At 42.8% G+C, this 14,677-nt stretch overlaps 1 protein-coding gene across 8 annotated transcripts in view; it reads right to left on the bottom strand.

The window, feature by feature from the left end:
• Positions 1–14,677, bottom strand: part of LOC147703579 (transmembrane protease serine 9-like) — a 913,140-nt gene that overhangs the window by 26,311 nt on the left and 872,152 nt on the right. For all 8 annotated transcript variants that reach the window (XM_086931927.1, XM_086931929.1, XM_086931933.1 and 5 more), the window contains one exon: positions 12,693–12,970. In XM_086931927.1, the coding sequence (XP_086788053.1) occupies positions 12,693–12,970 (278 nt within the window). The remainder of the gene's footprint in view (positions 1–12,692; positions 12,971–14,677) is intronic.

The raw sequence follows: 14,677 nt of genomic DNA, 5'->3' as shown, positions 1-14,677 counted from the left end.
AGAGTGTTGTGTAGCAGTATTAAGACTTTGCAACTGCTTTGTGTCCTGTGTTGTGCCAGCAGTGCTGGGTGAGGCTCGCTTGGGTAAGCCCATCTCCCAAGCAGGTCATGGAGAAAAGGAAGGACCCCCCAACAGTTTATCCCCAAACACATCCAAGGACACTAGTGACTATTTTCTAATAAAGGCAGTGGGAGCAATCACAAAAGAAATTGATAAAGCAGAGAGATGGCTCTTGCTGGGCAGTACTGGACCATCAGTGCTGACAATAGAAGTGGACTCGGCACTGGCACTGGCAGCTGAAAATGGAGCAGAAACCACTCTGAGGCCGGGGGAGTAAGTAGAAGTAATTTGCAATGTAAATGAGAATTCCAATACCAGTTTGAATAACCAAGCAGCTGAGCAGGTCACACGGAGCAGGGCCTTGTTGTCCACTAGCCGATGTACGGATCGGAGTGGTCCGCCAGCCCCAAAGAGACATTGTGAGGCGCAGAGAAAAATAGTGCCCAAGACGTTGAAGGAAAATCCCAAAGATCCAGACTCTAGGGGTGCCTTGGGATTGGGCAAGGATGTAGAAGAACTTTGGGGGTCTCTCAGGAAAATAATTGTGATATTGGTGGCTGGCCTTTTAAAGTATTTCTTAAGTACACTATCAAACACAGTCACTGATATCAAGGTATCTCTGTCGAAAATTGAGAAAGCGTTGCGCCAGGATGTTCATTCCAGGCAGGATTTTGTATCTAAATACACCTGCCAACAACAAACAGGCTTGAATGTTACGCCACGCACAGAGATAGGCTCTGAGTCCCAGATCACTTCAGTGGCCACAGATAAAACAGGGCAGGGGGGACGGGCTAACAGGGGGTGGGGATGTTGAGGGCTGGCCAGCTGATCCAACATAGCAGGGAACCGAATAAAAGCGGTGATCAGGGGGATCTCATCACCGGGGCGGCGAGCTAGTGGTGCTGCTCAATTAGCCCATAACACACGGAATTTGCCAGTCGTAGACCTCCCACCAGCATGTTGCCCGTACACTGTGGTATTAGCGGGGGTACCAGGGCATGATAATTCAGGAAGAATCTAGCCTCCAGTTGAGAAATAAGTAGGGGTGGGCGTAGTTCGCAACGTAGTGTTACGCGAAGCCAAGCGAAGTGCACTTCGCACTACGCAAACTTCACGTAGCACTAAGCGAGCTGCGTTGTAGCATGTTCACACTGTGCAAGATGCGTTTTCAATGATTGCACAGTGCGGACAAGCATCCGGCACTGTGCAATCATTGAAAACTGCATCTTGCACAGTGCGAGCTGTAGTTTTCTGCTGCTCGAGTAGATTATTACTCGAGCGGCAGCTTTCTGAACGCGAACTGGTAGTTTCTCATTGAGAGCGGTCGCGAGCATGTGCAACCACTCACAATGAGAAACCTGACCTCCCCGGGTTGAGAATCTCGCTGGGATGTCATTTTGCTTGCTCGCGGTCGCGAACATGATGTTGAGGACCGCGAACAAGCCAAAAATGACTGCTGCACTACGCTACGCTGCACTACGCGTGTTCGCACTGTGCTACGTGCAGCTCGCGTAGTGCGAAGTTGCGCAAACTTCGCAAACTCCGCGAGCGTAGCGTAGTGCTTCGCCCATGGTTAGAAATAAGGCCACCTACTGGTTAGGAAAACATTTTGGGTTTAATAGCTGAGACCACAGACATGTCCTGATGACAAGAAATGTTGCGTGGATTGGCAGGTCTAAGAAAATATTCGATGGGTATTGCGTAATTTTAACGCTGAGGTACCTTTCAATGGCCCAGAAGATTTTTTTTCATCTTCGCAATCATTTATGGTAGGCTCTGGGATTAAAACAGTACCATTGGGTTTCTTTTATAGACCCCATCCAAATTCTTATTCCCCCACGGTATGGCTACACAGGAAGTGGGCCCGAGTCGGAGAGGGGGTCTATGGCAGTTAAGAAATGCTTTCGCTCCATTAAGGGACTTGAACGACATAGATTGACGTGCAGAGGTTTTTTTTATTTTTTTTTATTTTATTGGAGTTCATGGTGCAATGAGAAAATACATATTTAACCACAAGCAAGGTATAAGAACATCTAATACAATTGCATAATCACTCAGATATAAGCAGCTAAAAACACATTATTTGACGTGGGGATAAAAACGTGCAGAGGGAGTGAGCGTGGTAAGATTGGAGGGTATTCAGGCAACACACACTAAGGCCGAAAGGGGAAGGGGGACGGCTGATGATGGGGGAACCACTGACACCCACGTTGAATATAGGGACCCAAGGTAAAGCAGGTCTCTCAGCACAGATGGGGATAATAGCGATGCCTTAGGCCCTCAGGTTAAGCGAAATCTGGATGACTTAAAATTTATTTCGTGGAGCGTGGCAGGTTTGAAAAGTAGGTTTCAGGACGAACAGTGGCTCCGTTATATTAGAAAGTTTGACATAATAGCCATCCAGGAAACATGGGAGCCAGTAAATACCTTCTTTTTAGAATATAAAACTTTTTTCTGTCCAGCAAGAGGCTCTAATGTAGGGAGAGCCAGCGGGGGCCTAATCATGTTTGTAGATTTAAAGATACAGGGGGGGTGGAAGTTGATCCCATGGGAGTTGGAAGTAGTACAGGGTCTAACATTTGTTAGCAAGAAGTACCGTTTACCATTTATACATTTTTATAACGCTCACCAAAACATGCAGGGACCAAAACCCAATTAAGCATTTGCTTAGGGAAATTACAAGCCGAAGGACGTGCCCATGCACACTTAATAGTAGTGGGAGATTTTAATTGCCACCTGTGTCCCAACTTGAAGGTGACTGAGTGTGATTGGCAGGCATGTACACTAAACAAAGGGCCACACATGGAGCACACCAAGTCAGGAAGGGAGTTCAGTATGCTTCTAAATACCATTGGGTTGACCCATACAATGGATTTGATTGTCGGCCATCCAGATACACCTGTGCCCCCCACGTATAAGGGTAGAGGTTGTGCGTCATTTATTGATTTTATTTTTGTCTCTCATGCAGTGAGGAGATTCATTACCAGTTTTACTATTAGGCATAGCATATTCAGTGACTAAGATCCTGTAACTTTGTCACTTGTTGCTCCACGACAGCATTTTTTTTCGCACAGTCGGATGGGGGGACTGATCTCTGCAATGGATCAAGGAAGACAGCTGATTGGGCGCAGGTTGACACAGTTGCTTTTAACAAATCCCTTTTTAGGAGAGGTCAGCAGGATATACAGAACTGTCTAGATCTAGATACACAGAGAAAGGATTTACTTCAGACATATACAGCTGTTGCACAGTTAGTGAATAGCCTTTTAAAAGCACCTGCACCCACACGCCTCGGGGAGGTACCAAGATGGTTTTATGGGCAATGCTCCAAGGCCCTTAGTGTCCTAAAGATGGGCCTTAAACAATCACAGAGAGGTAAACGGTGGATCATGACCTGTCGTAAAGTGTACAAACAGGCAGTTAGGACTCGGAAACGCCATCTTCAAGCGAAGGCTTGGGAAGATCTAGAAGAGGCCGCTGAGATTAAGGATTCCACCCGATTTTGGAAGGTTATAAAAAGCCCCTGTTTTAAACATTCAAATAATCCATATCTGACCCATAGTATTTTACCAGAGCAATGGTCGGCTCATTATGAGGGCCTGTATAATCAGCCCCTGAGAGGAGACGAGCCACAGTTACAGATTGAGGCTCAGAGAACTGGCGTTATGTTTTTTTACTTTAAACAAGTTGAGATTAGGAATAGATTGCCTCACGCAGAATAAAGCCGTGGGACCAGACGGGTTCCCACCTGATATATTCCGTGGTAATCCAGAGGTATGGGCACCAATCCTGATGAGGGAAATAAACGTGTCAGTTGCTACAGAGATGCCTCCCTCATGGTGCACAGCAACCATTGTCATATTCAAGAAAGGGGAAAGGAAAAGTCCACACTGTTATCGCCCAATATCCCTTATTGACGTAACAGCGAAGGTTCTCGGTAGAGTGGTGTTGAATAGGTTGTCTGACTGGGCAGAGACCCATGGAATAATAACAGATGTACAATATGGGTTCCGGACGGGCAAATCCATGGTTGCACAATGTCTAAATCTTTATTTGATTAATGCAAAGTACACTATAGTCAAAGGCAGGGGGATTTATCTCACCTTTATGGACCTTACTGCAGCATTTGACTGTGTAAATCGAACAAAACTATGGAAGCTCATGGGATCACTGAGGGTGGACCCGGCCCTTATTAATGTACTTATTGCTCTACACTCTAACACCTCTGCCCCAGTAAGATACACACAAGAGAAGAAGACTACAGATTATTTTACGTGTTCAAGCAGGGTCAGACAGGGATGCATTTTAGCTTCTTTTTTATTTACATTATATATTAACGGTCTTGACTCCGCAATAACCGCATTACAAGTTGACTCCACTAAAGTAGGTTCGAGGCCAATCCCCGTTCTACTTTACGTGGACGATGCGGTTCTCCTTGCTCGCACACCCAAAGCTCTGCAGATCCCATTAGACGGTTTGTGGGATTTATGAATTATTTGGATTTGACGACTAATTTAACAAAATCCTACATAATAGAACAAGGAAAAAGGAGCAGGAAGGCGAATTCCTATGTAGTTGGCACACACATTTTGGGGAAAATACCAGCTTTTTCATATCTAAGCATCCTTTTAGATGAAAAATTGAGTTTTGAACAGCTAGTGGAGAGTAAGGGGTCTATTGCAAAAGCAGGCGGATCGCCACCGCCCGTATGGGTGAAAAGTCATTTGGTTTAAATTAATTAATACTTACTTGATCATTAATATTCATTTATTAATTGATAAATATGTATGGTAATTTTTTTTTTTCTTTAATTTTGTTTGTGGATTTTGGTTCTATAGGGGTAACGCTTGGTTAGTACATTCATATTTATATGTTTTAATGTGTTAGTTTAATTGATAATTAATTGTGCTAATTATGGAGGTACACTTTTTGTAAAAGTTTAGATGGTGTTCTAAATTGTGTGGTGTTATAGGGTGAGGAATATTTTCTATTAAAAACAGTTATTTGTTTGTAAATGATTTTTAACTTTTTGAAATAAGAATCTTTGTATGTATTTTTTTAGATTTTTTTAACATTATAATATGTTTCTATCCTTCGTAATTTTTGATCTTTTTATATATGTTTTGTTTTTTTGTTTTTTATTATCTTTTGTATTGTAGTTGATATTTTGTTTGTTTTCAAATTTGAACTGTCTTCTGTGGAAATAGTCATTTTTACCCCTCCGCTATCCAACACTTTCCCTACTGTTGCACTCACTGGAGTGGGAATAGTACTTTTTCCCACTCTGCTATCCAAAACTTTCCCTACTTTTGCACTCACTGGGGTGGGAATAGTAACGTTTACTCCTCCAATATCAAACACATTCCCTACTGTTGCACTCATTTAAGTGGGAAGAGTAATTTTTACCCCTTTGCTATCCAACACTTTCCCTACTGTTGCACTCACTGGAGTGGGAATAGTAATTTTTTACCCTCTGCTATCCACCACTTTCCCTACTGTTGCACTCACTAGGGTGGGAATAGTAATGTTTACTCCTCTGATATCAAACACATTCCCTACTGTTACACTCGCTGGAGTGGGAATAGTAATATTTACCTCTTCGCTATCCAACACTTTCCCTACTGTTGCATTAGCTGGAGTGGGGATAGTAATTTTTACCTCTCAGCTATCCAACACTTTCCCCACCGGTGCACTCACTGGAGAGGGAATGGTAATTTTTTCCCCTCCGCTAACCAACACTTTCCCTACTGTTGAACTCACTGGAATGGAAATAGTAATTTTTTACCCTCTGCTATCCAACACTTTGCCTACTGTTGCACTAGCTGGAGTGGGAATAGAAATGTTTACTCCCCCGCTCTCCAACACTTTCTCTACTGTTGCACTCAATGGAGTGCAAAATGTAGGTTTAACAAATATTTAATATTGTAATATTTCAATTTATAATATATTTTCTTAAAATTAATTGTTCTGTTACAGGTGTATGTGTGTGTGTGTATATATATATATATATATATATATATATATATATATATATATATATATATTTGCATTTTTTAATATATTTATAAAATTTTAAATCAATTAAAAATATTATTTATTAATTGTTTTAAGTAAATATATATATATGTTACATTTAAAATTTGTATGTTTCACTTTTTTAAATTAAACTTATTACTTATATTTGTTAAAATTTACAAATAAATCGAAATATTTTATTAAGCTATATTTATTATTTAATTTATTTTACATTATTTTTTATACATATTAAAAACGATATTTTGTACATCAATCTTTTTCGATATTTTTGTACTTACCATTATAAATATAGAATGTCGATATTTTTGACAACGATATTTATGTTATGTTATGTTATGTTAATATTGTCTTTTATAGCGCGCGGCTACTCCAGAGAGTGTCCCGGCGCTTTTATTGAAACCCTGTAGCAGAATAACACAACACAGTGATATAAAAACAAATCAGGAGAAACAAAGAAACAGGCTAGGCAGCCTAAAGGGCAAAAAGCCAAGTTTTGAGGCCCTTCCTAAAGGTTAGCAAATTGGTGGCACTACGTAATGCCAAAGGCAGAGTATTCCACAGCTGTGGCGCAAACAGCCTAAAAGAACGGCCTCCAATACGGGCCCTTTTTACTCGCGGGACCACCGCAAGGAACAGTGATTCAGATCTTAAATTTCGAGCCGGGTGGTAAAAGGCAAGTCTCCTTTGGAGATATTTTGCTCCCACGGTGTGAATAGCCTTGTGGGCCAAAGTCAAGGCCTTGAAAACTATCCGCTTCCGGATAGGCAGCCAGTGGAGCGACTGCAGAAGGCCAGCAACTCTGGCTCGCCTATTCAGGCCATATATGGCCCGTGCGGCCGAGTTCTGGACCACCTGCAGCTGCTGCAAAAGATATTCCGGCAGGCCCAAGTAAAGGACGTTGGAATAGTCCAGTCTTGAACCAATTAAGGCCTGCACTGTCATCTTCCTATGCTCCTCTGAGAGCAGAGGAAGGAACTTCCGGAGCATCTTGGGGAGGCCAAAGCATGTTCCCATTAGACCATGGATCTGAGATCTTAACGTGAGACCATTATCCATCTTGATCCCCAAGTTCTTAGCCAGCTGGGACGAGCATGATGGAGGGAACATATTGACAGGCCACCATACCTGCCAATCCGGATCAGATGGACAACCGAAGAAGAGTACCTCAGATTTATCTGAGTTGCACTTGAGGCTGTTAAGCTGGAACCATTTAAAAACAGCCAAAGGCACTCACGGATACTCTCTCCATCAAAATCTTCTCCTTTCCTGCACGTAAAGAGGAGCTGGGTATCGTCGGCATAGGATACGATCTGGGCCCCAAAAAACTCCACCAATGCCGCCAAAGGGGTCATAAAGATGTTGAAAAGAGTCGGGCTCAACACAGAGCCCTGCGGAACTCCGACTCCCAAAGGTGGCATCACGGCAGAGCTGGGTGAGGCCCAGACCGTTTGTCGACGGCCAGCCAGGAATGATCTGAACCAGCTAAGCACTGTCCCCCTCAGACCGATCTCATGAAGTCTGGCGAGAAGACCCTCGTGGGGGACGGTATCAAAGGCCGCCGACAAATCCAACATTACCAGCATTGCTTTGCCCCCGAATCCAGTACCTCTTTAATGGCTTCAGACACCTCCCAATATTTGTGTAAGTCGATATTGTGGGGGTCCATATTCTGTCAGTGATCCCTGCAGCACACACAGAAAGAGAAATAAGTCTCTCAGGATTGTTTTTGTACAGGAAGGTACTTGCTGGTCAACTTTTTTTATAATAAATATGAGACCTAGCAAATGCACTCTAGCGGAACTTTCACCCATCAAAATAGAACACCAAGAGCTCATTGAACATGACGCTGCCACCCAACCGCAGACAGACCAGAATACAATACACAAAATACATTGTCACAGATTGGTGTTGAAGAATTATTTGATTCTGTGATGGAAGCTGTGGAATCACATGGAATCATATGCTTAGGCACTGACAAATAGGGCAACAAGACCATACTAATAATACTGTCCTATACAATTGACAACAACCAAATCACAAATAAACACTTATACACGTACACGTGGCCCAAGGACATGTGTGTGTGCAACATGAAACTTTGGAAAATGCACTTTAGTGCATTTTTCAAAGTTTTTGCAAATTACCGACCAGTTCAATTGTTCGGTAATTTGCCGCCCCAAATAGCGAAATCGCTATTTAAAAGTGGTTATTACATTGCATTTAGGGAATCGCAAATTGCGATTCCTTCAATGCAATTGTAATTTAAGAAATCACAATAAATTGTGACATCTTAAATTGCGGGTGCCTTACACCTTGATGCATCGCAATAGCCCTTTTTGCGGGCGTAAACGGATGATTTTTGCGAATCACACCGTTTGCGCTCGCAAAAAACGTTGATGCATGTGCCTGAAAGTCAATATAGTGCAGTCCTTTCACCTTTTAGTATTTTTTTGACAAACTGATTCTTATTGTTTTAGCAAAGAAGAACTCAGGACTACATAAATGATCCATGACGGTTGCAGCATAGTAAACACATACATTATCAACCAAGCGAGCTCTGTAATCCAAAATTATCCCAATATTTCCTTCAAATCTTACTGTGTTTATTGGGGCAGTCCTGCACTGCGTAAATGGGCTCCTCCATCTTTGTGCACCTGTCCATAGCCATTCGCCAAGCCTCTAAGGCCGGAGCAGTGACCAAGTCCCAGTTACTCGTGATATCCCTTTTGGCTAACAGTGTCCTAATTTTCACAAGGTATCGGTCACACTATTTCCCACCAAGATCCTCTAGAAGCCCAGGAGAGCTATGTGAGGTGAACAGTCGACTGGCCTCCCCAATACACTACCCGAACCCCAAAAACTAAGGCCCAATAGCCACTAACAACAGGACACGTCCAGTTACATAATAGACGTCAGTAGCCTCGTCATTCAAAGGAGGGCAAGCAGAAGGCAGGAGCTGACTCACCCTCCAGAGCTATTAAGGGGTAAAGTATGTGGTGTGCAAGAAATTCACTTGTATCATGCAGAGCCTTCAGGTTATTGCTAACTCTCTTGGAGCCATGAGTGACTGTCTCCATTCAAGGTGACAAAATCAAAAGGAATAAATGCTGTACAATACAAACATTCACCCCGAGTCACAAAGATCTGGATTTATTTTGCTCACCACACCACCCCAGTTTGGACCCAGCCATATGCAAATCAGTCTTGGCCCTGTGCCACATGGTAACAGTTCAGCCTGAACTGCCAAGCCAGGGCCTCCCTGAACCGGAATGAAGCATCCTGTTACCGGTGTTGCAGCATCACTCCTCATCAGTAAGGCTATCTTGAAACCAGTGTCATCGAGAGCACGGAACCCAAGTCTGGGCATACCCTTCCCACTTAGGGCGAAAAAAGCAAAAGGAATAAATAATGGACGAAATGTTGTACAATGCAAACATTCACCCCCAGTCAGAATAGCTTTGGGTAAATGACAACCAGGGATCTGTTTTATAGCAGAAAATACAACCCTGTCCTGGGGGGCCCACAAGCACCTTGGCTTCCAGTGGACCAAACCTCAATGGAGGTACGATGGGAGAGCAGGGTATGACGGAGGATGAGCCTTTCAGGGTCTAATAGCCTTGACTAATGGTGGTTAAGACTTCAGATAATCCCTCTGGAGTCTGTCTTTCATTTTCCATCAACTTGGGGACTGTGACCTCCAGTAATTTCTCTATTTAGGAAGCAATTCATGTGCTAAAGACTGCACCATATAGTAGGCCGCATAATATCTTGCAAACTCATTGCAATGTCTTGGGCATGGTAAGGGTGTCCCCATCTTCTCCTACGATCTCCTCAACCATCTAGCCTCAGCTGCCTTCCGACCCATCCAAGCCAACAGCCGCCCGCTTTATCCCTAGTGCTGCACACACAGTGTTGTTGGGACAGGATCATAGCCCTGGTTTATTGCTGTGCCAATGACTGGTATTGTCTACTTACTAGTGCAATCTTACACAGGGCAGTAGGAATGACAGCACATCTGAAACTATCTGAACCCAGCCTTACTGTTACAAAACAATACTGAACTAAAGGGTGGGCATTTAAGTCATTACATTACTTTTTTCACATATTAAATGTTGTTTCCAGAACTCGTTTTACTATCTTTGGGTTTGCCTACTTCATAGGCAGAAGAATCCTTTCTAAACCGTGAGGATTAAGCTAGTGAAATGAACTGATATTGTGTTTTAACCAGATCCAAGATTTAAGTTTGTCACCAACAGACTGTCTCTTCCAGGAAACTGTGCTTGTTCTAGTTTAACTAATGAACTGATACTGTTCAAATTTGGTTTGTGTGCCAACCCTTGTTACCACACATGCCAGAATTCTGAGTTTTAATAAACACTGCTTGCCCACAATTTACTGGGGGCAAATACTGCTAAATACTGGGCAATGCAGATTATGGTGCATCAAGTGCTAACATCTACATTTTATGGCCTATTTTTAAAGGTAAAGTTCAGAAAAGGCAGAATGTATGGCACCCAATAAATTCTGAACCCAATGGTATCAGATTTTATCAAGAGCAATAAATCCTATATTAACATAATTAGGCCCTAAAAGTTTGCCCTTAATGCCCTTTATGCAATGAGATCGTATAATCCTTAAAGGTGCGAGAGCTGCTACAGCTTTATATTTCAGATAACAGTTCAAAGGCCAGTTGTGCAAAGCAGCCATGAGGATGTCAGTGTACACCTTTATTTCATCGTCACAGCCTGGCTGCCTGATTTTACTGAGTCGTAATGAACAAGGGCACTCGTTTTTGGGGGTTTGGCGTAGGGCAGTGCAGCAAGTCAACTTGCTGCGCTGTCCTACGTCAAAGGGAAAGGGCAGGAATGCACTGAGTTTATGCAATAAGAAGCATTCCTGTCCTTTCCCGCTGCGCTGGTGCCTTTTCAACAGCCTAGTGTCTACGCAGGCACCGTGGTGCAAGGGTGCCTGTGTTGCATGCAGGATTGTTTTTCTGCAGGAAGCTGGACCTTCCTGCACAAAAACAATCCTAAGGGGCGTTTATCTCTTTGTATGTGTGTTGCAGAATGCAAAACACATAGAAAGAGGAAAAACATTATTTAAAAATATATTTCTTCTCGTTGCACCTCACCTAAAAAGTTTTAATGTTTTGGGACTTCCCCAGATTTTCATGCTCCCGTAAATGTGTGGAAATGTTAAAATCCATTAGTGTTGGGCGGGATCCTCATGGAACACCTCCTGATCGCAGAGTAATGCAATGCAGCGATTTGCGCTGCCTTACCTTACTCCATGAGGCTATTCAAAGCAACGCATAAGGGCTTTGCTTGGCCTCAAAGATATGAGTTTGTGATTTGTGCTGCCGGAGTCTCATAAATATGCCCTTAGAGTTCTTTTTAGCAACTTTCATCTTTAAACTCCCTCCCTGATTGGATTTTATACTGTTGTAGAATTGATTCCAAGCTTGAGAACCCAGTCATTGTAAGTTCAAGTTCAAGTTTGGCATTTATATAGCGCACTACACACCCATAGGGTCTCAAGGTGCTTGAGGGAGGTGGGGAGTTACTTATCAAATAGCCAGGTTTTGAGTTGTTTTATGAAGGAGAGGTGGTTTTGAGTAAGTCGGAGGTGGGTGGGGAGGGAGTTCCAGGTTTTGGCAGCAAGATAGGAGAAGGATCTTCCCCCCATGGAGGATCTGTGGATGCGTGGTATTGCGGCGAGGGCTTGGTTGGACGAACGGAGATTGCGGGTAGGGGTGTAGAAGGAGAGGCGTGTGTTGAGGCATTCGGGTCCTAGATCGTATAGTGCTTTGTGTGCGTGGGTGAGGAGACGGAACGTTATTCTTTTACTGACGGGGAGCCAGTGGAGGTCTTTTAGATGATTGGAGATGTGAGCTCTGTGGGGGACGTCTAGAATGAGTCTGGCTGAGGCATTTTGGATACGTTGGACCTTTTTCTGTAGCTTGGTGGTGGTTCCGGCATAAAGGGTGTTTCCGTAATCTAGTCTGCTAGTGACCAGTGCGTGAGTGACTGTTTTTCTTGTTTCGGTGGGGATCCATCGGAAGATCTTTCTGAGCATACGTAGGATGTTGAAGCATGAGGAGGAGACTGCGTTGACTTGTCTGGTCATCGATAGGGAGGAGTCTAGGATGAAACCCAGATTACGTGCGTGGTCCATAGGTTTGGGGGCGTTTCCCAGAGCTGGTGGCCACCATGAGTCATCCCAAGCGGAGGGGGATGATCCTAATATTAGGACTTCCGTCTTGTCCGAGTTCAGTTCAAGGCAACTGTTCCTCATCCATTCGGCCACTTTAAGGCGATTTAGATTTAACATGAACCCCGGTGCATGTGCTGTTCAGTGAGTTTCCACATAAAATCCTCCCTTTTGTTGCACCGCACAAGACTGCCCAATAAGAGATGAAAACTACACAGTGGGGTCACTGACGTATACTAGGGCATTTTATCCATAAATAAAATATAAATATCTTACCAGCATTGATGCATGTTGAAATTATGCTTTCAGTCAGATTTGCAGTTTTTTCACAGTTCCCATCTCCCACCCGAATACATTGCATCTCATCACATTTCCTTTAGTCTCACCTCCATTGCTGACATCCCCCCAGCCAGTGACCCAACAGTTCATTCCGCTGGGGAACTGGACCTCCGTAGCCGGCAGACAGATCGGAAGGATGTAGTGAGTGAAATCCACAGGGGTCAACAACTTCAGCAGGGCGAGATCCCCAGGTGACCCGTATCCGCCAGTGAAATTGTTGTTTAAGAAGATCAGCTGAACAACTGAGTACACCTGGTGCGAGTTCCCCATTGAAAGATAATATGCACCCAAGAAGACTCTGAGTTCATAGGGAGAATCTGTGAAACTGAGAAGAGAGATTAATACAACGTGAGTTTGAGGTAATTACTACTCAGATCACTACTTAGATGTCAGCCATCTTTCAACTCTTGAGGACAGCTCTGCATATCTGCAATTTCTGCCCTGCATCACTGTTCAAACCTTGCATCTCAAAAATTAAATTCTATCCAGGAATTCACTCTGTGCTTCTTCGATTCTACATTTTCCTTCACTTACCCTTTCTTCAAATCACCGGCTTTCTTTCAAACCCTTTTCTCAGCAGTGCATGTACGTTTATTTCAGATACAATCTCTCTTTTTCTCAGCTACGTCACCCTCTACAACCGTTCAAACATTCCTTAAAAACTCCATGCCAGTGACCTCAACTCATTGCATCTTCAGCTAAGCTGAGCACCTTGGATGCCACCTCACCTCTCTGTCATTAACATTGATAACAACTAGGCTTTACTCATTGCCTGCAGGCATACAGGTTTTTCAAATCGGACCTTTCTAGCATGATAGTGTGTGCGGTAGCCAAATACTTGGAAACCTTCTGGCAGAAGAGACGATGCTTGCTACCCAGGGCTGTAGATTAATTTTATAATTTTAACTATTTTTAAATGTATTTACCTTTCTACAATTTTACTGTTTCAATTGATTTATTACAGCTTCTTTTACCCAAGGCTGTAGACCATCTGTATAATTTTAAACTTCATCCGCATGTATTTATCTTCCATTACTTTTACTGCCTCAACGGACTCATTATAGCCCCTTGCATGATGACATGTATTAATTAGGCTACTGTTGACATAACAAAACTTTCTTTGATTACCTGTCCGTGAAGCAATTGCTTGTTTTTATTTCTATTGTTGTTGTGCTTTATCTTTTATGGCATTCTAGCCGAAATAAAGATTTTGATGATGATGATGATGATGATAACAACTAGCACTTTTCTGAATAATGCTGTTATCAACCCCCAACCACAACTTAGGGGCCGATTCACAGAACTAATCTGAGACAAAATCCTAAACTTACTACTTTTGGTATTCACAGAAGGTATTTAGTAGTAGTAAAATTAGGATTCCTAACTTTACTACTACTAAACTGAGACAAAATCCTAACTTTATGACTTTCGATATTCACAAAAGGGATTTAGTAGTAGTAAGATTGGTTAGCTCTAAAGCTAGACTGTTTTAGATAAATAATATTTGCCTTATTGATACATATGTCAAGCTTTTCAAGAATTCCCCAGGCAAAATCTTCTCAACCGCATCCAGGATGGCAATTTTTCAATACTTTCTTGGGATTATTTTACTGCCCTTTTTATGAAGAGGTATTATAACACTTCCCTGCCAGGTTTTTGAGATAGAGTCTAAATCATTACAATCTGCACATAATGGCCTCAATGTATTGGCCCACAGCCCAGAATTTCGCTCATCAACTGCAATCAGTATTTAATCTGGTCTCATGGCCAATGGTTTCGCCCTGTTTATATAGCCCACTATTTGTTCAGAAGATGGGAAATTGATATGTGGGCTAGAATGATTACTAGGGAAAAATGTCCTGGTACCAACATTCAGTTTATAAAGTTCCAACATATAAACTACCCAGTCTGTTGTGGCGATTGGATTTGCAGAAGCTTTGATTTTTGTGCCTCAATTTAGGGCTTCAATTTGCTAGAAAAACCTTGAGTTCTTCTCTTCTATAGCAGTGGAGGTGTTACCAATTCAAGTCCA

Source organism: Lissotriton vulgaris, chromosome 7, assembly GCF_964263255.1.
Source record: "Lissotriton vulgaris chromosome 7, aLisVul1.2, whole genome shotgun sequence".
Classification (NCBI taxonomy): Eukaryota; Metazoa; Chordata; class Amphibia; order Caudata; family Salamandridae; genus Lissotriton; species Lissotriton vulgaris.
This window is presented reverse-complemented; position numbering and strand designations above follow the sequence as displayed.